This window comes from the organism of the source record quoted next (genome assembly GCF_019968985.1).
Source record: "MAG: Porospora cf. gigantea B chromosome Unknown PgB_NODE_327_length_22133_cov_128.644, whole genome shotgun sequence".
In the NCBI taxonomy this organism is placed as follows: Eukaryota; Apicomplexa; class Conoidasida; order Eugregarinorida; family Porosporidae; genus Porospora; species Porospora cf. gigantea B.
Window position 1 is genome coordinate 1 of NW_027178931.1, and position 22133 is coordinate 22133.

Consider the following 22133-nt stretch of genomic DNA (forward strand, 5'->3'; position numbering starts at 1 on the left):
GTCCCCAACAAGAGTCGGAATGGTGCATGATGTATCATCCTTATCGCAACACCCTTAGGATACTTCCCATCAGACCTATCGATCATGTAGTCAGCGACAAGGCCTCCTGGTAGTATGATTCATCCTGGAATGATCAGCCGAACGAGATGTTTAATCACAGAGATCAGTGATTCCGTATTGATATCATCCTGGTAGCCCTCCCTATCCAGTTGCTCCGTATGTTCATCTCGTATTCGAATGATTTTATATTCGATTTAACGTTCGTTCCGGGGACAGAACGGATAAGAAGTCCCCACGTTTTGCGCTAGAGTGCTTGCGCTAAGAAGGCAGCACAGGAATCTGGCAGTTTCCCTAAAACCAAGCTTTTCGTAAACACCGTGTGTCACTTTACCAATATTCGTTATTGTTGTGTAGTTCTAAAGAAGTCGCCGTCCACTTATCACATTCAATTTCGTGACACTTAGTACAACCTCGCTTCTATGCGCTTCCAGGACGACACTAGGAAGAGCGTGTTTCGCCTCCAAACCGGTGATTAAAGCAACATTTATCGGAATGGACGACCTCGATCAGCTGCCAATAGAGGCTGTCTTGGACATTGCAGAGAAGATGATGGCTGACTACAAACCTGACCGGCCCGCCGTTGAGCACCTTCTGAGCTATGCAGTGAAGTGAGCATGGGTACCATCCTCTATGCAGTCGCGAGCCCGATAACCCTCACTCGTTAACAGCACTCGGGAACTTTTTTTTCGAGGTCGGCGAGTTAGAACGGGCGCTAGAGCACTTGGCTCGCGCTGATGAGCTGGCGCCTAACATTTTACCTTCAAAGTGTCTCGCGTTAGGGCAGATATACCAGCGAATAGCTGACTGCGACGAGGCATCCACGGAGGAGGCATCCGCCAGAGCTCTACGCTGCCTTCTTCGAGGTGCGAAGATGTCTGAGGCTGAGCTCGCGCAGTCGGGAACCGTTGACGTCCGGACGAACTTCGTGGAATTTTTAGTAGCCATTGCCGAGCACTACATGACACCTCCAGCATGTGACCTGCCGGAAGCCGAAGAGCGCTGTAAGGAGGCGTTGGACAGGGCTCTGTCTGTGGATGCCCTGTCTGTGTCTGCACTCACCGCCATGGGTACCTACCTAAAGATCGTGGGATTGGGTGGTGGTGGTGGTCTCGAGAAAGCAACTGAGGTGGGTCTGGAGGCGTACAGGTGTCTGGCAGAGCTGGTCGCGCGATCCCAGGCCGAGGAGAAGATGCTGATGGAGCATCTCCAGAAGGGAGAGGACCTGACGGAAGCGCAAGGCGAGCAACTGGCGATAAAACTCCCCACTCCAGAGGTTATGTCCAAAACTGGGCAGCTGTTATTGGATTTCAATCTCTTCGAGAAAGCAGTTGAAATTCTGGAGCATGTGGTTCGAGAGGATGATAGTAACCCAGAGGTTTGGTTTTCGCTGTGCTTTGCATACATTAAGCTCGGAAGACGAAGCGAGGCGGAGATGGCTGTCAAGGAATTCCAGACCACCGCTGCCAACGATGAGTATTTTCGCAGTCAAGTTCAAGAATTACAGAAGATGATAGGTTGTCTTGCCGAGTCCGACGAAGATTCAGATTAGGTGCTATGTACAATCGCGGCCATAACGGTCATACGGCCAACTCAGACACACCATCCAAGTAGCCGATGGAGCGCAACTCCTCCTCCAATCGTTCAAGCATCTCAGTGTTGCAACCATCCTCCAACGCTAGGAACTCCATCGGTAGCCGGTCGAGAAGGAGGCGCGATCCCGGAATGTCGTGGAGCGGCCCCACAACGTAATGCAGGAGGAGGGCGGGCTCCGTGTCAGCGGTCCAGTCACTTGGGGGGAGAAGTAAGCGGTTGGCAGCCTCGAAGCCACGACCTCCCTGTTCCTCCCAGTCCAATATAAACACGTCGTAAAGCATATCGGACGAACAACGCCCAGAGGTTTTCTGGATGTAGACGTCCAGAAAGGACCTCTTCGTAGGGTCCAGAGTTAGATGTGTCAGAAGGCGCCGAATACTTTCGACGATGTCATTGTCAATGTGCCTGATCTCGGGCATGGGGTAATCCAGGTGGCGAGAACTCACCCCTCTCAACTCAGTTCCCTTCAGAAAGACTCGAAATTCCATCGTCGCATTGATAGGGTAAAACTTCGTAAGTGAGACGTTGCCGTCAAAGACCCTGGCTGAGCTTTTCAGCAGCAGGAGGACCTCGTCTACTGACCAACACTCCAGACGGTTGCCCTGCAGACAGACCACGTCTGTTGGAGCATGTCCACCCATCTTCGGAACTACGCTTCCGAACTCTCGTATAACATCCTGAATCCGCCTCCTCACATTCCGCCACTCATCTACCGGCACCGCAGATGCCGTGACCCAACAATCGTCGTCTTCGTCCACGTCCCATGGATCCAGAAAAGATGCTACAGTCATCCAATTCCTGCACGCCATTGACAGCTGAACCTTGCGGGAGCGGAAGGTATATCGCTTAGGAATCAGCATTAATGATGATTTTACTCTTTACGTACACAGAGCGCGACACCAACCGGGAGGAATGAAGATTTTTGATTCAGATGTTTCACTCGCCTCACCTTTTGGACAACATTGAACTTTAGATGCGATTCGATTCTGAGAGAGTGATTCAGTCGACTCGAGCACTAGCCCGCCGGGACAGTCGAGGAGAGGAAAAGAGCATTCGGCTTGATATGCGGTTTTGGGAGTAGCGTCCTCGGGACATCATTGCAAGGCTGGCCTTAGTTTCCAGCAGGTCCTTTTCTTTGTTGCCCGTCTCAGGTAGTACAGCCGCCACAGCTTTTTCCGGAATCAGTCGAATGAGGACGGACCACAAGAGGGATATCAAGCCTATGGCGAAGCAAATCCCCCACTGCGCAAAGGTGAGGCCATGAATATGCACGCTCAAGGCGAACGAGCTGGGTAACTCCCTACATTCAGTCTCACCTGAACTGGACGAAAATGATCTGCATAAACACGATGATAAAAACCACCCCCATCCAGAGCCAGTTTCTGAATCACGCGGAACCTGAGGCCTTACCCAAAAAACCCTCTGAAAACGTTGACTTCTCCTGGGTTGATCCGACGGGAGTTGATCAGATTGAAGACTTGCATAAAGACGAAGGTGTTGAAGAGCATTGTCATGTGTCGGCTTGGAGAGATGAACGTGAACCAGGTATTAGAGTAGTCCTCCTCCTTGCTGAAAGGAATAAAAGCTCGCCCGCTTCTGACGTTTCGCCACGAGAACCACTGACAATCGGAGAACTCGTTGTAGTCAGGGAACTCGGCGTGGATCTCCGGGGTCACCCAAGGCACTTCAGGGATCCAGCAGTCTCCGGTGAAGATGATGAGCAACGCTACAAGTATCTGGAAAAGCGCCACGCCTATAATGTTCCGCCACATGGTCTTGTTTACTAGGTACTCGTCCCTGGAGTGCGGTTGGCGTTTTAGGACTGCGTTGTCAGGAGGTTCGGTGGCCAGTGCCAATGCACCAAGACTATCCATGATAAGATTCAGCCAGAGCAGTTGCACCGACGTCATGGGCGCGTCCCGCAGAACGACGGCCCCAAGAAAGGTGATACTCACAGCCACGATGTTCACCGTCAACTGGAACTGCAGAAATCTTCTAATGTTGTCGAAGATGGATCTGCCCCAAACGATGGCCTTTACAATCGAGTTGAAATTGTCATCCAACAACACTATGTCGGCTGCCTGCTTAGCCACATCCTTCCCCGTGATGCCCATAGCGATTCCCACATCCGCCTTGCGTAACGCAGGGGCATCATTGGTCCCGTCACCGGTAACAGCCACCACAGCTCCCGCGTTGCGCAAACCGATTACCAGGGCGTACTTGTCGCTGGGTTGAGATCGGGCAAGGACTTGAAGTCGGTCCTTGATCTGCAGGAAATTGTCCTGATTGCCTAGCACATCTTCTCGCACCCTCAAGGTTACCTTCTGGTCCGAAGACTCATCAGGCGTCTTCCGACAGCAACCCCCTTTCTTTTCGTTCTCCGTGTCTTCCAGATTCAATGTCGGAACGCAGTCGCACGTTTCCGTCCGATGGAATGCACAGACGACGCCGCCGACGAACTTGTAGAAGTCGGGCCCCAGCATCGCAATCCCTCCATCACCCGGAGTGAAGATATTGCAGTTGACTCCTATTTGCTTGGCAGTCTCTATGTTGTCTCCCGTAACCATTCGAACACGGATGCCGGCTTCTTGGCATACTGTGACGGCATGGGGAACCTCGTCCCGTACTGGGTCTCTTATTCCCACAATGCCCAAGCAGGTCAGATCGGACTCGAAGACATGGTACATGGACTCTGCTTGCATGTCCCGCCAGCACGGCAGCTGCTCCACAGAGAAATCGCGGTACCCCAGGCAGAACGTTCTGAGTCCCATGGAGGCCAAGTGGTTCACCACGCCGCTCTCCAGCCTCTTTAGGTTACTCGCAGTCAAGTTCTGCAGATCCCCAGAGCTGTTGACTCGGTGCGAGCACATGTAAAGAACCCGTTCAGCAGCACCCTTCACATAGGCCCGCAGCATACCTGTTTCCGTGGGGTGAAGCACAACCGTGCTCATACACTTCCGCGAGGAGTCAAACGGAACCGACAGGATCAGGTTTTCGTTTATATTGCCGCCGTGTGCATTGAAGACGGCGTTACGAACGGAGTCTCGGGAGACTCCAAGAGTCATCATGAACTCAATCAACGCGCATTCCGATGCGGAGCCGACATGCTTGCGGATGGTCATCGTCCGACCAGTGCCGTCCTGGATCTCCACCTCCTCCTCCTCAATGAATCCGCTGCTGTTAACGCAGATGTTTTCCTCAAGGATCTGGAAGTAGGTGGGAGGGAGCGATGGAACTTTGTCAGGGTCTGCACTGTCAAGCTCCGAGTTCAACACGCTACCACTCCAATAGGCTGTGACATTCATGCGGTTCTTCGTAAGGGTTCCGGTCTTGTCGCTGCAGATCTCGTTTGCGCCGCCCATCGTCTCGCATGCTTGCATACGACGGACGAAGTTCTGGTCCTTGATCATCTTTAAAATGGAGTAAGCCAGCGCAATGGTCACTGCCAACGGTAGGCCCTCAGGAACTGCCACTACCATGACAGTGATGCCTTCTGTGAGGTAGTCAATGTGAGTCCTCAGAACAGAGATGCCTGAGGGGCGCTCGTCATTGTCTGTCACAAAGTAAATGATCCAGAATTCCAGAACGAGGACGAAGAAGGTGGCACACGCGGCTATGAGGCCTAGAAGGCCGATGTCATGAGCGAGTCCGTTCAGTTTGTTTTGCAAGGGAGTGGGTTCGTTGTTTTGGACGAGCTTGCTGAAGGTTTTTCCCAGCTGCGATTGATCGCCTACCTGCAGTACGACGGCGTAGGCGGATCCCTCGGATACTGAGGTGCCAGAGAGAACAACGGGGGAGGGCACCGCGTGGTGCAGTGACTCTGATGGGACGGATGTGCGGTCTGTAACCTTTCTTAACTCCAAGCAGACATCTATAGGAGCCTTCGTGATCGCATCGCTCTCGCCGGTCATGGCGCTTTCGTCAACTTTCATGTTAGTCGACGATGCCACCAAACAGTCCGCAGGGATATCGTCTCCCATCTCTAAACTCAGTAGATCCCCGACGACGAGCTCCTCCCATTCAATCTCCAGAGGCTCTCCACCGCGAATCACGCGACAAAAACGCTCCTCCTTTTCGGACAGTTGCCGAAATCTTCGCTCTCTGATGGCGTCATTTGCCGACTGTGTCGATACAAATCCCTGGTACCTACTATAACAGTTAAAATGATAAAGACAGACAGGAATATTGAGAACCCGTCAATCCACTCGATTTCCGGCCGCTCTCCAAAAAAAACGCCCAACAACAGTGATATGACGCCGCAGACGAGAAGCATGCGCATCATGAGATCCTTCGAATTCTCCCAGAACAAGGTGAAGAAGCCGTTTGGTTTAGTTCGAGGCAGCGCATTTCGTCCGAATCTACATATGCGCGCTTCAAGGTCTTCGTCGGGGTCCAGCCCCGCTAAAGGGTCCGTATCGAGAATGTTGAGGACTTCGTCAATTCCACCCATGGTTCCCAAGTAGTCGAGATCCTCACAGAAAGTACGCTCGACGTACCCGTCGATGACACTCTCGAGAAGTCGGCGGGAGTTGACGAGCGACGATGATGTTTCGGATGTCGAGTCGCTGGAGTGGTCCGAAGGCGAAACGGTAGTGTCATCACTTATCGCAGACATAATCGGCGAACTAGAAGGAAAATCTGAAAATACGGTGGCACTGGACATACAAACTAAACCTTGTGCCTCTGGTGATGGAATCTAAGCCTGGCGTTACTCATGAAAGGCGCAGTGGGGCGCTTGGTCGTCGATCCAAGGGGTAGAGGTACCGTCGAGAAATGGTCGACCTGGGTGTTCCCGATTCTTGAATCCGTTTCAGACACTCGCCATACTCCACCAAGGGCGACACCATCAGTGTCGATGTCAGAGTTTTCCACCTTATGCTTGTAGACTGGCAGTCGGCTGGGCAATGTTGTCGACCGGACTGGAGTGACCCGAAGTCGAGCTTCTCCGCTCTGTCTGGGTTGTGGCATGCGCACTGCCCATGCCGGGCCCAATGAGACACTAGGTGTCTCGGTTTTCAGCTGCTGGACGCTACGTGATATCGGAGCAGTGGTGCGGGAAGGAAGCGACATGAGTTGCTGAAGTCGTTCGCGAGGGAGAGGGGTCTCTATCTGCGTCGTAGGGCTCGCTCGTCGGGTTACATCGTCGCCATGCCAGGCGTGAAGCGCTATAATGTCGTCACGGAATAACTTCTCGTCTTCGGAGAGACGCTCGGTTTTATGGGTGCGATTTATCAGTGGCCACAGGGCTTCAACGTTCACCGTCCGGTACGTAAAGTCTTCTCCAGGCGTTAGGACGAAAGAGGTTGATTCATCAGCAGCCTTCGCAGCTGGTGTGGTGAGGGCTGTCGGTGCCATGTGACCAGCAGGTTCCGGAGTTGTTGAGATACCTGCGTCAGATTTCACTTCGTCCAATACGCCAGGCCGCATGGCTATTTCCTCGAGGAGTTCCACGTCGTCTTTTAGGCGTTTGATCACCCCCTTTATGGGTAGTTCTCCATTCAACCTCGACGCTTCGGCTTCTGTGCGATCGACGAGTAGTCGCTCAGGCATAGGCGTCGTCAGTTTGGGTAACGGAACGAGGTGCGTGAAGGTCGCAGACCAGAAGCTCTGATATGGAATTCTCGGTGTCGATGACCATGTCAACCCGGTGACAAGTGTATGAGTACGGTAATCGGGAGTAACAGTAAACGGAGGCGTTGTTGCGATTCCTCTGCTTATCTGAGGGACCTCAAGTCTGAATACAGTTCTCGTAAGATCCTCACGTTTTCATATGCGACAGGGTTTGGTACCCTTCTGGAGCCCAACGGTCATAAGTGATCTTCTCGAACCACTCACCCTTAGGACGAACCTTGTGCACCGAGTGCTCCTCGTCTATGGCCGCGTAAGTGCTTCCGGGGAGTTGTAGCCGGAAGTTCTTCTCATACTCCACAGCATCGGTGAAATAAAATGTATTGGCGGGGATGGTGCTTGCAACGGTACCAGGTAACACGTAGGGCTTTGGGGTGGGAACGGGCTCTCCGACAATGAAGTATCGGTGACCGGTGACAGCCACTAAAAAAGTGATCACAGCTCCACGCATAACAGGTAATATTCGTTGCTTTCGTCATATAATGGTACGTACAACTACGCTTGCTGACTCTCAACAGGCGTGAGCTCAGGTGTCGGTATTGGTGACAGGAATGAGGCTCCTTCCCAAAATACCTCGGATGCCGCAGGAACGTAGGGTGAGTCACCAAAAGCGCGCCCTTGAGACTCCTTAACCGCGGTCAGTACGAACAGGAGACTCAGCACGTTGGTTGCGAGAAAGAGGGTGTACGCTGATATGCTATCCGGCAGCGCGTTCACAGCGAACACCATACAAAATGACCCCATCCAATTTGCCGCTAAGGATAGCCGGACACCGGTAGCTCGAATCTCCATGGGGAAGATCTCGAAGATGTACACCCATAGCACAGGCCCGAAGGCAACGCCAAAACAGATGACAAAACCGAACACAGCTAGAATTTGGCAAAGTACAGTCCATTGACTGTCAGGAGAGACCCAAAGCAGTAAAGTTGCCGGTGCCATGAAGAGCACCTGGCCAGATATGCCAAAAAGGAGCAATGATCGCCTCCCGATGCTCTCGATGAGGAACATTGTGGGCAACGTCGTGGCGGCGAACAGAGCCGTCATAATCGTCGACATGACGGTGGAGACATGCGGAGACATGCCTGCCAGCTCGAACAACTGGTTGGAGGTGCCTAGGAAGACATTGATTCCGGAAAATTGCTGTAACAACGACAGCACAACACCCACGAACAGTACGCGCCGATACCGTGGGTCTGTGAGGCTGTCGAATTGGGAGATCTTCGCGGCAGCAGCCATCGTTAAGGCCCTATCCAAGGCGGCCATCTCCTCAGTGACGTCATCGCGGTCATTCAGGCGACGAAGGACATCTTGGGCCTTCACATGGCGACCTTGTTCAAGATACCACATCGGCGTGTCGTCTAGGAATCGGAAGGTTAGAAAGGCGACTCCTACGAGGGCCCAAATCGCGTTCATGAATAGCATCAGACGCCACCAGCCGTTCGTTTTTCCCGCAACCGCTTCAACCACCCCTTTAGTGACGGCCAAGCTGTCAAACTGTGGTAGTTCCAAAGGCAGTCCCACTAACACTCCCGCTAGAACTCCCACTGACAATGCCAACTGGTGTACCACGCCAAAGGAACCCCGGTGGCTATCTGGAGTTACCTCGGCGATGTACACTGGCACCGAGGACGCCACGACCCCCATTCCCACGCCTGCCATCGCTCTGAGGAGAAGGACGCCGTAGAAGCCGTCTACGGTCAGTGTTGCCAGGCCCACGACCACGTATAGCCAGAGAGCACCCAATACGACTCGTCGGCGACCTCTGTTCAGCAATCCCGGGCCCTGCGTTGAGCCGACCAGCGCTCCAAGGTAGATGATCGTGCTCGCCCAGCGGGACTTCCCGGCCGCTTCAACACAGTCCGCCGGTCGAGGGGGATCACACACCTTGAGCGGCCCATTGATACACTCGTTGGCGACGTAGCACCGTGTCAGGTCCGTGAGGTACGGACCGCACGACTCTGGAATGCTCAAACTGCGCGCGGAGCAAGGGTAGAGGTCTGTAGCGATGTGATTTATGGCCGTGTTGGTTACAGAAAGGTTGTAGCCGAACAGGAAGGACCCTGTGGCCACTACGGCTACCTGCTTCAGGGCTATCATGTGTGCACCACGAATCCAAACTTTTCCCAAGCACCTCGGCATAGCATCTGCACTTTATACAGCATTATGTGGTCAATATTACTCACTCTTTCGGTGGCAACCCTAATTGATGACCTGTTTGACCGCTCTCCGTTGCGCCAGCTGCAAGCTGATAATCGACAAGGATTCGACGACCTCCCTGTTATTGTCAAGCGCAGCGTGTACCATTCGCTGACCGATGAAGGTCTTGAGCGTCAGAACTCGCTGCCAGTGACACGTGAGTAGACGCACGAGTCTTCATGTTACACATTGTCTCAGGAACAGTCTACTGCAATGCCGCAATCGCAGGAGCAGCTGCGATGAGGCAGGCCTCCCTGCCTATTGCGTTCCGTTCCGAACTGAAGGAGGTTACTGTTGAGTGGGACTGTATACACTCTCTTACCCAGCTTAATCGATGGTAAATCCATAGTGAATGAAAGTGTAGTTGATGACCCTGTGGACTATATGCTGTTCAAGCAATTCAAAGACGAGATCCGCTTATACGCCCGGGAAGAGTTGTCTCCGCAGAGGATTATGAATGAGAGGCTGCATCCGGACCTCATTCCTATCAGAGGGGGGAACGTCTCTGTCACGCTTCTCGATTGGAAGGACGTTGCTTTGGCGAAGGGTCGCCTATCAACCGACATGATCGCTAAGGCGGAACGACGGCAGGGATCGAGCAGGAGGTCCAATGCTTCCTACGCTCGACGATTGAGCCGACTCCACCCAGATATAAGTCAGTTCTACCTAACGAAGGCCGATTCCGAAGCGCCTTCGTTAGAGGGGAGCGCTGAAGCCTTTCTTGACGCTGAAGCTCGATGGGGCAACCACGACGGAATGAACACCAACATGAATCGCAAACTAACTGAGTATTACAAGCAGTGGAAGGAGCTGCAGCAACCCCACGCCGCGGAGGCCGAATCTCCGCGAGGACTACAGTCTGTCGCCTTGACTCGACGCACCTTCAAACGAATTGAACTGACGCCAGAGAGCGGGCAGAGCGGGCCCCGTTGTAGACTTCTGGCGCAGCTCCCCCTCTCGGACGACGACGAAATGGAAATGCTCCCTCCCGACCCCGCTCCCATCAAGCTTCGCTTGTCCACGTCCTCGGATGACACAGCAGAGGAGGTGTTTACGGGATATTACCATGTGCGACCAGCAAGGTGGGACCTCCTCATGTGGTACCGCAGGAAGTTTTTCCAGTTCGAGCTGATGCCTTCATGGGCGCGAATACCTGGTCTGAACGGCCAGAACTTCCTCAAAAATAATGATCTTAATGTCACGTACCACGTGTCCCTCCGCCCTGAGGGTGCTGCAAAAGATTTGTACGACTTGGCGCCCTCGGGTGACCGTGACTGGAATGCCCCCCCACTTTTCAACAAGATCTTCTTGCGAGAAGACGGCTACCGCAGTAAAGAGTGGCCGGATGGTGAGGACCCCTTCGGTCCTGACATGTGGGGCTTCAACTCATTTCCAGAGGCATCAGATGTGGCCGATGGGGTATCAGCGAGTGATGCCGCCTACGACATGCTTCAACACGGCGGTCGCAACGACCCAGAATACGCCGCCGGCCTTGACTACCGGCGTTCCCTCCTTGCCGACGGCTCCAAAGCAGCTACACAACGCAGGCTCACCCTCAAAGTGCCGCCCTGCAGAACTCTAGCCGCCCCTTCGAGGCGTCTGGGTAGTCGCCTTCGTGAGTGGATCACCCAACCTTCAAAGCCTCGAGTTATACTTTAGATTTTGGTTTTTTCAAGATCAGGGGCGTTTTTTGTCCTGGCTTCGTAAGCACCAACTTTTTTGGAGGCAGCTTTGATGCGGCCGCTTTTTTGGTCATACTCATCTTCTTCGTGGCGGGGGGTGTAGCGTCGTCAGGCACTTGTGCTGGTTTCACAAGTGCCGGTTTCACAAGTGTTGGTTTTACAAGTGCTGGTTTCACTTGTTCTGGTTCTACTGGTGCTGGTTTCACCTGTGCTGGTTTCACATGTTCTGGTTCCGCCAGTGCTGGTTTCACATGTTCTGGTTCCGCTTGTGCTGGTTTCACTTGTTCTGGTTGCACTTGTTCTGGTTTCACTTGTTCTGGTTCTACTGGTGCTGGTTTCACCAGTGCTGGTTTCACCAGTGCTGGTTTCACCAGTGCCGGTTTCATCAGTGCCGGTTTCTGGATATGCATCTTCGCAGCCAGTGCACCCATTGAGATTTCCTCTTTCCTCGTGCCCTTACCCAACACCTTCACTTGGCGAGGGGGCGCCTTCAATTGACTAAGCAGCACTGTGTCCGAGGGGTTCGGTGAAGTCCGACACATTAGACGGTCTGCCCAATTGCGTATTCCAGGACGACGTTTTTCAGTCTCCTCGATCCTTTTGGCTAATGCTGCCGGGTCACCCTTCGGTGAGATCTTGACAAATGGCTTACGAGGCTTAGATGCTGCTCCCACGGGTGCCGTAGCAGCTGAGTCGGCTCCCCCTTTTGCTGGAGGTCCGTGGGGTGATATTTTGCTAGGTATGCTCGTTTTCCCCGCCATTTGCCACTGGGCACCAGACTTTCCCTCTGCGACGTCTCCTTCTGAAGGCATTCCGCCACCTTCTGGAGGTGCAGGTTGTGGCATTGGGTCTGTTTGTTGCTCTGAGTCCTTGGCTCTCTGCTCAGTCTGCATCAGCGCATCTTTTCCTCTGAAATCGGTCTGCAGATCAACATTGCACGCCCCGGGGGGCGTCGTGCTGACCTCTCGGGACACCCGCCGCACGTCGGTGCCCTCCTCAACGTCGCGGGTGGCAATTTCGGACTGAGTCGATATGTGGTGACGCACAACTGGGATGTGCCTCTTGGCCTGGGGGTCAAAGGCAACCAAGACATCCGGCGGCAGCCACGGAGACCGGAGAGCAGCTGGATTAAACGCTCGCCAAGCACTCACCATGAGGAACTGCGTAAGGTCCATGAGGCGGCACAACCACAGCGGTCTCCCTCAGCAGGCCTGCGTGCTCGTAGTACAGTGCGCCGTACAAAGAGTTCACTCTGGAGTCCAACGAACGTACAGGATACATGTAGTCCAAACAGGCACGAATCCTCTGCTCCCGAGAGGTCTCCCTAAAGGCGGCCATCGCCGCAACCCCGGCTAGCGCTTGCACGAGAGAGTCGAGATACAAGTACATTGTGTCAACTCGGGTGACAACGCCGGTAATGTCGCCCAAACTCCTCCTTGCCTCCTGCATGTCGCTCTGGAGGCGACCCAAGGCGTTTTCCTGCGTGCTGTTGGCCTCCTTGAGCTCTTCCACTAGCGTTTCCAAGAAATAGTTCTCCTTTGTCTGTCTGTATGGTTTCCCGTCGCTCACGAGTTGTTTCGTCCGTTTTTTCTCTTCGAAGTACAGCTCTATGTAACGACCTGCTTTGGCTGTCATCTGTGTGCAGAGGAATTCGGATTACTAAGACGGAATCACCAAAAAATGATATGCGCTACACATCTGTGTCTTGACTCTTCCAGCCAAAAATAGTCGCCACAGTCATCAACATGAGTACAACCGTTGCAACCACTAGCCACAGAATGATAATAGGCCAGGCGGAGAACGTTTGTTGCGGCGGGGCTTCAGTCGTCCATAGACGGGGTACGCATTTCCCAGGCGCCTCCAGGGTGCACGCAAATTCATGTTCCAGACAGCAACCATCATAGAGAGCCGGACAATCGATGGTTTCATATCCTATAGGCGGACAGCCAGGCACGCACTCAAGAGTTGATGGATTCCACCGGCATACCCTGGCAGCAGGACCAGTGACGCAGCAGAGCATGCCCTGCAACGGGCATTGCGCCTCCGGGTTATCGATGCCCTGTGTGCAATCTACATCCTTGATGTACGCAATATCCTCGGCGGTAAAGCCCAGAGGCATACAAATCTTCCTTGGAAGCTCAAAGGGGACACAGTCACCAAGATCTCCAATGTCGCAGCAGGGGAGGGATCGCCCGACACAGGGCGCATTAGGGTCGCACTTCGTGCATACACCTTCATTCATAGCGCAGGAGTAGATTGCGTGGCTACAACACGTTGGCTGCAAATCGGAGCAGTCTTTCCAGGGGTCATAATAATCCGCCAAAGAACAACACGACTCCGTGCACGCGGGGTTCCTTCCACAACATTTGGGAGCCACCTCGCGAATCTCCTCGCAGGTCATTTCCATGAGCCCGACAATGTCGTCGCAACCTTGAAAGTACTTGAAGCCGTCGGCAGTGGTCGCTTGCCAGCAGGTCGAGCTTACCGTGGCAAGGGAATACTCATTGTACGGATTATCCATTGGATCGTACGTTGATGGCAACAAGGCATGGGGGTTCACATAAGCCTGTGTGGGCCATTTCTCGTTAAGGAATCCACAATCTGTGATCGGTTTCACATCCGGTTTGTTGAACTTACAGGAAACGTCTCCCCAGGGGCCGACCTCGCGGAAGCATTCGGGGTATTCGTCGCAGCAACTTTCGGGCCAAGCACACTGTGGGTCGATAATAAACCCAGTGTAGACAACAGCGGGCGACCACGCCCTATAACACCTCACCTGGCAACCTGCCTTGTAGAAAAACTGCTGGTCGTCGGGAGGTTGGTCCTCGTCGTACCAAACGCATTGCCCTTTGAAACGTTCTGTGTTTGTGCAGCAGGTCTCGTCTTGGAGGTCCTCACAGGACTCGATTACGGGGTCATGTGCGCAATCAGTGTCTGGGTGATTGATGTTGTTCCAGTCCGATGAGGCCACAACGTGCAGCAAGCCTACAAGCACCGGCCTCATGAAAATGAGTAATATTTCGTCAGATATATGCGGATGTCGCTGTTGGCTATCGTATCTAAAGCCCTCCTCTCCGCGCCTGACGTGCCACAAGAGCTGTCTCTCGAGGCTCTCGAACTGAGCGACACTCGTGAGAACCTGAATCTAGAATGACAGTGTTCTTGGAGGCGCTTGAGCTAGCCCAGGTGTTGCTGCGTGAAGACCCAGTAGTCATTGAAGCCGTCAAGCAGGTGTTGGCGCAAGATGTCTGCTCCATGCTTGGAATGAAGGACTTCGACCCTTGGAAAAATAAGGTTGGTTACAGCACAATTATCGATCCAGTGTGTGCTCTCTGCATCGCAGAAGGTTAAACGTATCAAACATGGCTTCGATAAAAAGCGAATGGAGTCCGTCACCCCTTTTGATAAACAGCACTTGGTGGAGTCCGTCATCCTACGACCTTGACATTCTGTTTCAGATTAATCAAAAACCCTGCAATAATGGGCAGGCTATTCTCAAACTTCCTTGTGGTCATCATTCAAATTACCGACAGGAATCACCATGTTTCATATCTCTTCGAACAGTATTACCTCGATGATACTCTTGGCCGTTTGTATGGGGATGTCAGCCGGATGTTGGAGGAAATGCCAGGCGCCACCGCTAGCATACTATTTCAAGGAAAACGATTGAGGTGAGTCGCTGACGGAATCCATAGTCAGCAAACATCATAATCGTCTTTCGTTTCGAGATCTGTTTCTGATTGTCCGACCTAAAGAGACCACTGCTGATATTCTGGTGACCGTTCAAACACCCGAAAGCAGGACTGGTCTGAATCTGAGGTGGCACCTAAAGCGACTGTCATCCTCCAGGATATCCAGTTCTGCAGCTCCGAAATTGAAGGCCAGAACCAGCTTGGCGTCCACCACTAGCTCGGGCAGCTAATGTCAGTATCGCGAGTGGCATGTCCAGCATGGTGCCTCTTGCTTCCCAAGGCGTGGCTATCACACCAAGCCTCTGCAATTTAATAAGACGACGCCAAGAAAAGCGGTGATCCGTTTCGGACGTTTCGACCCAAAACGATACATATCTCTGTGTTCGGCCTGCGGTAAGCCGCTGTAAAACCTTGTGGCAAAGATACGTAACAATAAATGTTAGACCCCACACCCCTCTTCGATGTGGGGTCGGAAAGCCTCAACATAGGTGTAATTAACATTCAAATCATGGCTGAGGTTCCTCAAATAATGGTGCGTCCGTCAGACACCATAAGCGACAAGCCCTACGTAAACGTGAAGACGTTGCAGTCCAGCCAGAACGCAGCTAGCGGCGCACTGCTGAAGAGGAACATCAACCTGATTTGCACCCACACCTTCCTATTGACTCTTTATCAGAGCATCTGTAACTGGAACGTGTTCGACGCCTATCTTTCTCTACTGGCAAAGGCGAACGGGTATTCGAACCCTAATACTTGGGTGGGATTTGCTGAGTCGTTGACGGGTCTGGCGACGATGATTTGCGCAATCCCCTTCGGAATTCTTGCGGACAAGTGTGATCGAACCAGAATCATGCGGCTTACCGGAATCCTGGGGATCCTGGCGAGCAGTCTATCGTTTTTGGCTTTCTTCTTCGACAGCACCACATTGCTCTATTCCAACTTGCTGCTATGGGGGGCGTTCACTTCCTTCGTCAATACGAGCGGTGAGGCGATATTCGCTGACTCCTGCAAGAAGGGTAGTAGGTCTGAGAAGACCACCTTGAAGGGCCAGCTGCAAACTGCAGGGCTGGCATTGGGACCATTCATCCTCGTTGGCATGTTCCTTTTCATCGACACTGACTGGACGATTCCTCAGCTCCATGTACCTCTGCTGCTCGGATGCGTTTTTGGCGTGATGTGTGCACTTCCTCTCTTCTTTCTCCAGGATCCTCACCGGGCTACGGTGCTTGAATCCCCGCTGTTGCCCACCTCTTGTCCAGAATCCCCAAGCACCTGCTATTCGCACAACGCGCGCTCAAGCCGCCGATCGTCCATGGCATTCTCTGTCAACAGTCTGGTGCTGTCAGGCAACAGTCGTCGGATAAGAACTCTATCTGCTAGTGTACGACCGCGCCTTGACAGCAGGGTGTTTCATGTCGTGGAGGAGCAGGAATCCGATGGGGCCGACCACCAAAAGCAGCTCTTTGATGAAGAGCAGAGGTTCCAGGCGATGACCGCTCTCCAGAGGGCAGTTCCTTTCTTTCTCACTACTGCTGACTTCATCACCGAGGTAGGCGCAGGAATGACTGTAAGATTCTTCCCTCTGTTCTTCATCACGGACTATGGCGTGTCACCTGTCTGTCTGTCTCTGATTTTCGGCCTCTACCCTCTGTGCGTGTCCATTGCCATGGGATGGTGCCAGAAGCTGGGTTCGCGATACGGCAGGTCGCAGGTCTCGTTTGTCTGTCAGATTATCGGTATAGGGCTACTCTACTCCATGGTGCACATCCAGAACTTCTACCTTATCGTTGTGGTCTTCATTCTCAGATGCGCGTTTCAGAACGCAGCGTATCCCGTGGACCGATCAATTCTCTATGACTACATTCCCTCCAGTCAGCGAGGGCGCTGGGCTTCTGTGGCTTCCCTTTGCACCATGACTTGGTCTGGAAGCGCTGTAATTGGCGGCTTCCTGGCTGACATGAAGGACTACAGGTACACCTTTCTGATTACGGCATTCATATACCTGGTTGGACTCGTCGTCTACTCCCCATTGGTGTTCCTGGTGCCGAGAAAGGAGGGAGAGGTGTGAGATGACGATGTAAGTATTGGTTAAGTTTCATATGATGTTTTCAAACTGCAAACCTTTCACCATATAGGAAACTTTATTGGAAAGCGTATCTTTTCGTACAGAGTCGTGTTCTCTCTGTCGTGTTCTGAGTAAAAACACGTTTTATCCATATGACTTCTCATCCTTTGGAGGAGAGCGACGTAAGCGACCTCGAAGATGCTCTGGACTTAAGCGACGAGGTCGATGAGGAGGACTTCATTATTTTCACAGCGGAGGATGTAAAGGCACTCGCTTCTCTGCCTCGGGAGCGGCTTCCCCGTTGGACCGCCTTCCATTCGCAGTACCTATGGCGTATTCACGGAATCTTGTGGTTCATGATGGGCGTGTTCTTCATCTTGCCGGTCTACATCACCGTGGAGCCACCCCGCTTCCCGGTTTGTGAAACCTCGTCGTGCGATCCGTCGACTCCTCTGAAACTTGACGACTGCTCACAAAACTACTCCTACGTCTTCAAGCACCTGAGCGTCGTGACCGAGTTCAACATACCGCACTCGGCGTGTGCCCCCAATCCGCTTCATAATGTAAATTGGACAGTGTCTGCACTGTACCTCGGTGGCATTATTGGGGCAGCCTGCACAGGAACTCTCAGTGGGTTTTTTGGCAGGCAGTTCTTCCTGTTGTCCAGTGAGGTTTTACGGCATGTCACACAGATTCGATGGTCATGGCGATCGGATCGATTATCATGGGCATCGCTCCCAATGTCACGGTGTACGGAGTGGGGTGCGGCCTTGCCGGGAGCGGGGTTACTGGAGCCGCTTTGACATCCATGATTCTTTACGCTGAGACAACGGATAGGCTGCACAGGCAGTTCATAATCGGCGCCCAGAGTGCCTTTTTTGCGTTTGGCGTGATCGTCACGTCCGTGCTGACGTCGCTGCTCCCTTCGTGGCGGATACAAACGTTGCTTCTGTCCCTTCCAGCCCTATTCCTTCCATTCGTATTGCCTTGTTCGGCATGTTTCGTGGAGTCGCCACGTTGGTTGGTGGCGACTGGTCGTCAGACACGAGCCCTGAAGGTCGTACGGCACATCGTCGCATGCGACGAAGCCGTCCTCGATCCGTGCGTTACCGACGACAACGTTGACCTCTTCCTTGCGCTTCTCGACCAAGACCCTGCGGACCTCTCTACCCCCACCCGCGAGGCGCAGCTGGCAGCTCTGTCATCGAGGGACAAACGCCGTGCCACTGACCGGGTGTATATGGCCTGTTGCGTTTGGCCGTTGCACCTCTGGATGACTACGCTAGTGTCTCTGTGGTTCGTAGCGTCATACGGTTATGTCGGGCTGGCCCTAGAGTCGAGGTACCTCACTGAAGCTGTAATTCTGAAGCGGGACCTCCACCTGTCTTTACCTGCCTTCCCGCGAGTTCTCATTGGGAGTCCAGGATTCATGCCTCCGCAAGGTCTTCCCTCATCATCTCTCAATTTTGACACGGCGTATGAGCCTCATACCGCGATGTCCTTCATGAAACCACCAGGAGTTTTGGAGACTCGTGATCCTCCGTCTGATGTCGAGGCGGCTATGAACCCAGTGGCACAGGATGAGAACCAGCTTGTTGCCGGAGTTCCTCCGTCTGACATCGAGGCAGTTGTGAACCCAGTGGTACAGAATGAGCTTGTTGCCGGAGTTCCTCCGTCTGATGTCGAGGCGGCTGTGGCTCCTGAAATGCCTGAAGAGAATCCACCTGTGGCTCCTCAAGAGATTAAATCTGGAGATGAGACCCCTCCAGAGCCCCCAAAGGAAGCCACCCCCACAATCTCAGGGGGGATCGGTGTCGGCGTGGTGGATCGGTTAAGGAATATCCATCTTGATACCGATTCTCTCACGAGGCATTGGAAAAACATCATGCAAAATCTCAGCAAGACAGACCGGGTTGCGCTGATGATGGACTACGCCAAGGACTTCACTCCCGGAGAGGCCATCAAGGCCCAATTCAGTCCGACACACCCACTGTACACCTACTTTCTGTCCATGCGTCGCACTGCCGTGTCCGAAGCAGTCTCCTCTTTGGTGGAGATGCTGCTGGTGTTCATGCTTGTCTGGCTGGCAGGCTTCTCGTGCGTGGGACGCGTTCGGCTTGTATATGGAACCCTGCTGATATCCGGGTGTTGCTCGCTAATGGCTTTCTTAATCCGCCTACCCACTGCGCCTGTCCCTCAGACGTGGAGTCTTCTTCTGCTGGAGGTTGTTTGCCAGGTTGGTAAGATCTCTGTCGGGGGTTGTGTGGCGTTGCTGTACCTCTACTGCCTTGAGTTGTTCCCGACCACCATCAAACACGGGCTTGTATCCCTTCTCTTCGTGACGGCCAAGTTTGCCGCGTTCATCACGCCGCTGGTTACCTACTCACTTGAGATAGTCCACCACTCTACTCCGTTGCTGGTGGTCGGCGGCACCATGCTGGCAGTCATGGTTATGCCCGGCCAAGGCGTCCCCGAAACTCTAGGACGGCCTATGTTCGATAACATCATGCAGATGCAGGACGCTGCGAAGTTGAACCCCACAGTGGCTTACGGAACGCCATGTTGTCATGCAGTGTGTTTCAAGGTCTTTGTTGAAGGGTGTTGTTGCTGCCGGTATGGAGAAGGCTATGCGAGTGGGAGAGCTCCGCTCACCTATGGCATGTACGCTGCCAAGAGGAAACTGAAGGCAGGCGTGAAGGCTTTCCAGAAAATGACTAAGCCCAAGAAGGACGATGAGCCTCGCGTGTAAGGTGAATCAGAAATGACTATCGATGGTTAATGAGAGTTTGAAGCGGTTATTGACATTAACATCAGAATTACATCTTGCGAATGCTCTGAATTCTGTCGTGAGACGCAGACAGGGCCTGTTCCTTAATGAAGTCGTTGTGGTCTTGCTGTACAGACGCCAGTGTCTGACTACTTGCGCCGTCGGGTTCGTCTTTCCCCGCACCCATGACCCGAATGCTCGACATGATGTGGCGTAGCTCTCCTTTGGCTGCATCCACATCCTTGGGATTCATAGTCGCCATTGACGCAATGGATTTCGTAGGCATCGCTCCTCCGTCAGGCATTAGCAGAGTGCGAATTCGGCGTTCGTTGCCAACCCTGTGTTCCACGAAAAGAGCGGGGTGCGCAATGCTTGCGCCGTCATCGGTAGTGGCTAGTGCAACCCAGACATCGAGTTTTGTTCCGTCAGCCTTGCATGTCTGAGAGACCTTGTCGTTCAACATGGTTCTGCGCAACACGATCTTCGCCCCGCCAGGACATTCCAGGGGTACTGTGAACACGGGGACCCCCGAGGAGGGGTCCACCTCAAGCTGTCCCACAGTCAGCTTGTACCCGCTGAAGTAGAACAGTTTTTCGTCTCTCTTCCGCATCATGTAATGCGCAACTTCCGTCGTTCCTGGGCACGAACCTTCAAGGTCCCCGCCGTAGTTATCGAACAGGCTGAGGGCCAAGCTACACCCCTCGTTGACATTGAACTCGTCCGATGTCGGTTGAATAATAATGTCTTGGAAATCCTTGAAGGTCGGATGTTTAGCCATCACGAGGCATAAAAAGCCAGGCAAAAGGCGAAGCATTGTCGAAAATTGCTTGGTGGCGGCACCCTATTATCAAGTGTCTCCCAACGATTCATTAGGTTTGTCGAATGTGCTGCACGTGAATCTACACATTTCATTGCTGACTGTTGTGTCAAATACAGTACGATAATCAACACATTTCGTTGGAATGAGTGGTCCTTACAGAAGTGTAATTGTGAGCGTTTCCCGTGGACAGGGATTGGTGCATTCAAGTCAGCGCAAGCAAGTCGTGAGCACCCTATTGAATGTTAACTCAGACGGAATCACGACTCGTATGCCTGTGTGGTCACCGTACGCTTGTCGCGCCCGTTGTAAGCGGTGTCAATCCTGTGTACCGGCACGCTTTCCGCTTTCCCTACAACGGGGAGGCTCGCGTCCGCGTAATTGTCCGGACTGGCAAGGGTCACGACCTCGGATTTCAAGACCTGGAACTCTGCCAAAGTAAACGAGTAGACTCTCTTTTTATGGAGGATGCCTTTGACCTTATTGGTCCTCTAGGCTTCGCAGGGCGCATTTTTGTCAAGCTTAGCTTGCGCCCGGAGGCATGTGCACATCCTTTTTTTATGTCAGCGGACGCCTGCGAGGAAGCTCACGAACCCCACAAGGAAGCGAGATCCTCTGGTGAGCCTAACCGCTGGGTCGCCACCTTCCACCGAATGGACGGACGAAAAACGAAGCGAGAGGCTCGCGCCTTTAGTTCCTCGTCGTCCACTGACATATCTCTGGATGACTGCAACAGTTCTTCCAGTCCTTGCGAGAAGACCAGGTTGGCGATTGCTGAGATTGCCTCCAAGCAGTCATCATCCTCGCTTAAGAAGGAGCTCTCGTCCTCGAGCTCGTCGAACAAGCCGTCATCATCCTCGCATAAGAAGGAGCTCTCGTCCTCGAGCTCGTCGAACAGAGGGAAGGTGGTGATTATCCAAGTAGAGCAGCCGGTGGCAAAGAAGCAATCCTCCTCCTCCTCCTCCTCCTCCTCATCCTCATCGTCCTTGAGCGACAAGGTGAGGAAGCGTTTGTCGTCTAGCTCGAACAAGACTATTAAAACGGTTGCGCTCCCGCAGCCAATCATTGTGGCTGCCCAGCCTTCAGTTGTTGAGAAGCAGGGCTCGTCATTGAGCTCCTCGAGTAAAGCTGAGGTCCGGCCGCCTGTGGTCGAGACCACCACAAATGCCGCTAAGCCGAAGAAGAGCTGCTTCGGAAGGAAGGGCTCGTCAAGCACCTCAAATCGCGGGCAGAGCAATCCCGTGACCACCAAGCCCAAGAAGAACTGTCGTTTCGGAAAGAAAGACGCATCCAGACCATCGAGCCACACTCAAAAGGCTACGGTGAAGAAGCCTGTGGACGTCAAGAAGCAGTCGGACAAAAAGTCGATGTCGAAGAAGTGCTGTGGAAAGACTGGCGGATCATCGAGCTCCTCGAGCAGCAAAAAGGTGAAGCCTGTGGTGCTTAAGACACCAGTAGTCAAGAAGCAGTCGGAATCATCCTCGGTAAGCAAGCCGAAGGCGAAGAAGCGGTGCGGAAAGACTGGTGGATCATCGAGCTCCTCGAGCAGCAGAAAGGTCAAGACGGTGAAGCCTGTGGCGGTGAAGCCTGTGGCGGTGAAGCCTGTGGCGGTGAAGCCTGTGGCGGTGAAGCC

The 22133-nt window shown here is 53.3% G+C and overlaps 13 protein-coding genes across 21 annotated transcripts; 6 read left to right on the plus strand and 7 right to left on the minus strand.

Moving 5' to 3' along the window:
- Window positions 1-552: 552 nt before the first annotated feature.
- Window positions 553-1609, plus strand: KVP17_004318 (uncharacterized protein; the record flags this gene model as incomplete). The annotated part of the gene is made up of 2 exons (XM_068522395.1): window positions 553-668; window positions 697-1609. 2 exons carry the CDS (start codon window positions 553-555, stop codon window positions 1607-1609), a joined length of 1029 nt encoding a protein of 342 aa, XP_068375370.1.
- Window positions 1610-1637: 28 nt separating this feature from the next.
- KVP17_004311 (uncharacterized protein) lies at window positions 1638-2513 on the minus strand (the record flags this gene model as incomplete). The annotated part of the gene is made up of 1 exon (XM_068522381.1): window positions 1638-2513. One exon carries the CDS (start codon window positions 2511-2513, stop codon window positions 1638-1640), a length of 876 nt encoding a protein of 291 aa, XP_068375357.1.
- A 139-nt stretch (window positions 2514-2652) lies between these two features.
- On the minus strand, window positions 2653-6316 carry KVP17_004313 (uncharacterized protein; the record flags this gene model as incomplete). Of its 2 annotated transcripts, XM_068522384.1 has the most annotated exons (4): window positions 2653-2941; window positions 2970-3035; window positions 3064-5774; window positions 5804-6268. In XM_068522384.1, the coding sequence occupies 4 exons, from the start codon at window positions 6266-6268 to the stop codon at window positions 2653-2655; spliced, it is 3531 nt and encodes a 1176-aa protein (XP_068375360.1).
- A 5-nt stretch (window positions 6317-6321) lies between these two features.
- KVP17_004317 (uncharacterized protein) lies at window positions 6322-7732 on the minus strand (the record flags this gene model as incomplete). 3 transcript variants are annotated; one of them, XM_068522391.1, is made up of 2 exons in its annotated part: window positions 6322-7387; window positions 7416-7732. In XM_068522391.1, 2 exons carry the CDS (start codon window positions 7730-7732, stop codon window positions 6322-6324), a joined length of 1383 nt encoding a protein of 460 aa, XP_068375367.1. The 3 variants fall into 3 exon arrangements, with proteins under 3 accessions (XP_068375367.1, XP_068375368.1, XP_068375369.1); XM_068522392.1 differs by lacking the exon at window positions 7416-7732 and having other exon boundaries at window positions 6322-7203; XM_068522393.1 differs by lacking the exon at window positions 6322-7387 and having other exon boundaries at window positions 7412-7732.
- A 44-nt stretch (window positions 7733-7776) lies between these two features.
- KVP17_004315 (uncharacterized protein) lies at window positions 7777-9378 on the minus strand (the record flags this gene model as incomplete). Its single annotated transcript, XM_068522388.1, has 1 exon — window positions 7777-9378. One exon carries the CDS (start codon window positions 9376-9378, stop codon window positions 7777-7779), a length of 1602 nt encoding a protein of 533 aa, XP_068375364.1.
- A 66-nt stretch (window positions 9379-9444) lies between these two features.
- On the plus strand, window positions 9445-11136 carry KVP17_004316 (uncharacterized protein; the record flags this gene model as incomplete). Of its 2 annotated transcripts, XM_068522389.1 has the most annotated exons (5): window positions 9445-9634; window positions 9676-9775; window positions 9804-10559; window positions 10587-10850; window positions 10874-10910. In XM_068522389.1, 5 exons carry the CDS (start codon window positions 9445-9447, stop codon window positions 10908-10910), a joined length of 1347 nt encoding a protein of 448 aa, XP_068375365.1. The 2 variants fall into 2 exon arrangements, with proteins under 2 accessions (XP_068375365.1, XP_068375366.1); XM_068522390.1 differs by lacking the exons at window positions 9445-9634; window positions 9676-9775 and having other exon boundaries at window positions 9862-11136.
- On the minus strand, window positions 11126-14163 carry KVP17_004314 (uncharacterized protein; the record flags this gene model as incomplete). 3 transcript variants are annotated; one of them, XM_068522386.1, is made up of 3 exons in its annotated part: window positions 11126-12282; window positions 12311-12794; window positions 12856-14163. In XM_068522386.1, 3 exons carry the CDS (start codon window positions 14161-14163, stop codon window positions 11126-11128), a joined length of 2949 nt encoding a protein of 982 aa, XP_068375362.1. The 3 variants fall into 3 exon arrangements, with proteins under 3 accessions (XP_068375362.1, XP_068375361.1, XP_068375363.1); XM_068522385.1 differs by lacking the exons at window positions 11126-12282; window positions 12856-14163 and having other exon boundaries at window positions 12288-12794; XM_068522387.1 differs by lacking the exons at window positions 11126-12282; window positions 12311-12794 and having other exon boundaries at window positions 12850-14163.
- A 146-nt stretch (window positions 14164-14309) lies between these two features.
- Window positions 14310-14604, plus strand: KVP17_004320 (uncharacterized protein; the record flags this gene model as incomplete). 2 transcript variants are annotated; one of them, XM_068522398.1, is made up of 2 exons in its annotated part: window positions 14310-14453; window positions 14482-14604. In XM_068522398.1, the coding sequence occupies 2 exons, from the start codon at window positions 14310-14312 to the stop codon at window positions 14602-14604; spliced, it is 267 nt and encodes an 88-aa protein (XP_068375373.1). The 2 variants fall into 2 exon arrangements, with proteins under 2 accessions (XP_068375373.1, XP_068375374.1); XM_068522399.1 differs by having other exon boundaries at window positions 14310-14510.
- A 683-nt stretch (window positions 14605-15287) lies between these two features.
- KVP17_004310 (uncharacterized protein) lies at window positions 15288-16919 on the plus strand (the record flags this gene model as incomplete). The annotated part of the gene is made up of 1 exon (XM_068522380.1): window positions 15288-16919. One exon carries the CDS (start codon window positions 15288-15290, stop codon window positions 16917-16919), a length of 1632 nt encoding a protein of 543 aa, XP_068375356.1.
- Window positions 16920-17068: 149 nt separating this feature from the next.
- On the plus strand, window positions 17069-19665 carry KVP17_004319 (uncharacterized protein; the record flags this gene model as incomplete). Of its 2 annotated transcripts, none has more annotated exons than XM_068522396.1 (2): window positions 17069-17582; window positions 17609-19665. In XM_068522396.1, 2 exons carry the CDS (start codon window positions 17069-17071, stop codon window positions 19663-19665), a joined length of 2571 nt encoding a protein of 856 aa, XP_068375371.1. The 2 variants fall into 2 exon arrangements, with proteins under 2 accessions (XP_068375371.1, XP_068375372.1); XM_068522397.1 differs by having other exon boundaries at window positions 17069-17546.
- Window positions 19666-19732: 67 nt separating this feature from the next.
- Window positions 19733-20497, minus strand: KVP17_004312 (uncharacterized protein; the record flags this gene model as incomplete). The annotated part of the gene is made up of 1 exon (XM_068522382.1): window positions 19733-20497. The coding sequence occupies one exon, from the start codon at window positions 20495-20497 to the stop codon at window positions 19733-19735; it is 765 nt and encodes a 254-aa protein (XP_068375358.1).
- A 245-nt stretch (window positions 20498-20742) lies between these two features.
- KVP17_004309 (uncharacterized protein) lies at window positions 20743-22125 on the plus strand (the record flags this gene model as incomplete). Its single annotated transcript, XM_068522379.1, has 1 exon — window positions 20743-22125. A coding segment is annotated over one exon (1383 nt), but the record flags the coding sequence as incomplete, so codon positions are not given.
- On the minus strand, window positions 21087-21566 carry KVP17_005332 (uncharacterized protein; the record flags this gene model as incomplete). Its single annotated transcript, XM_068515137.1, has 1 exon — window positions 21087-21566. The coding sequence occupies one exon, from the start codon at window positions 21564-21566 to the stop codon at window positions 21087-21089; it is 480 nt and encodes a 159-aa protein (XP_068375375.1).
- Window positions 22126-22133: the final 8 nt, after the last annotated feature.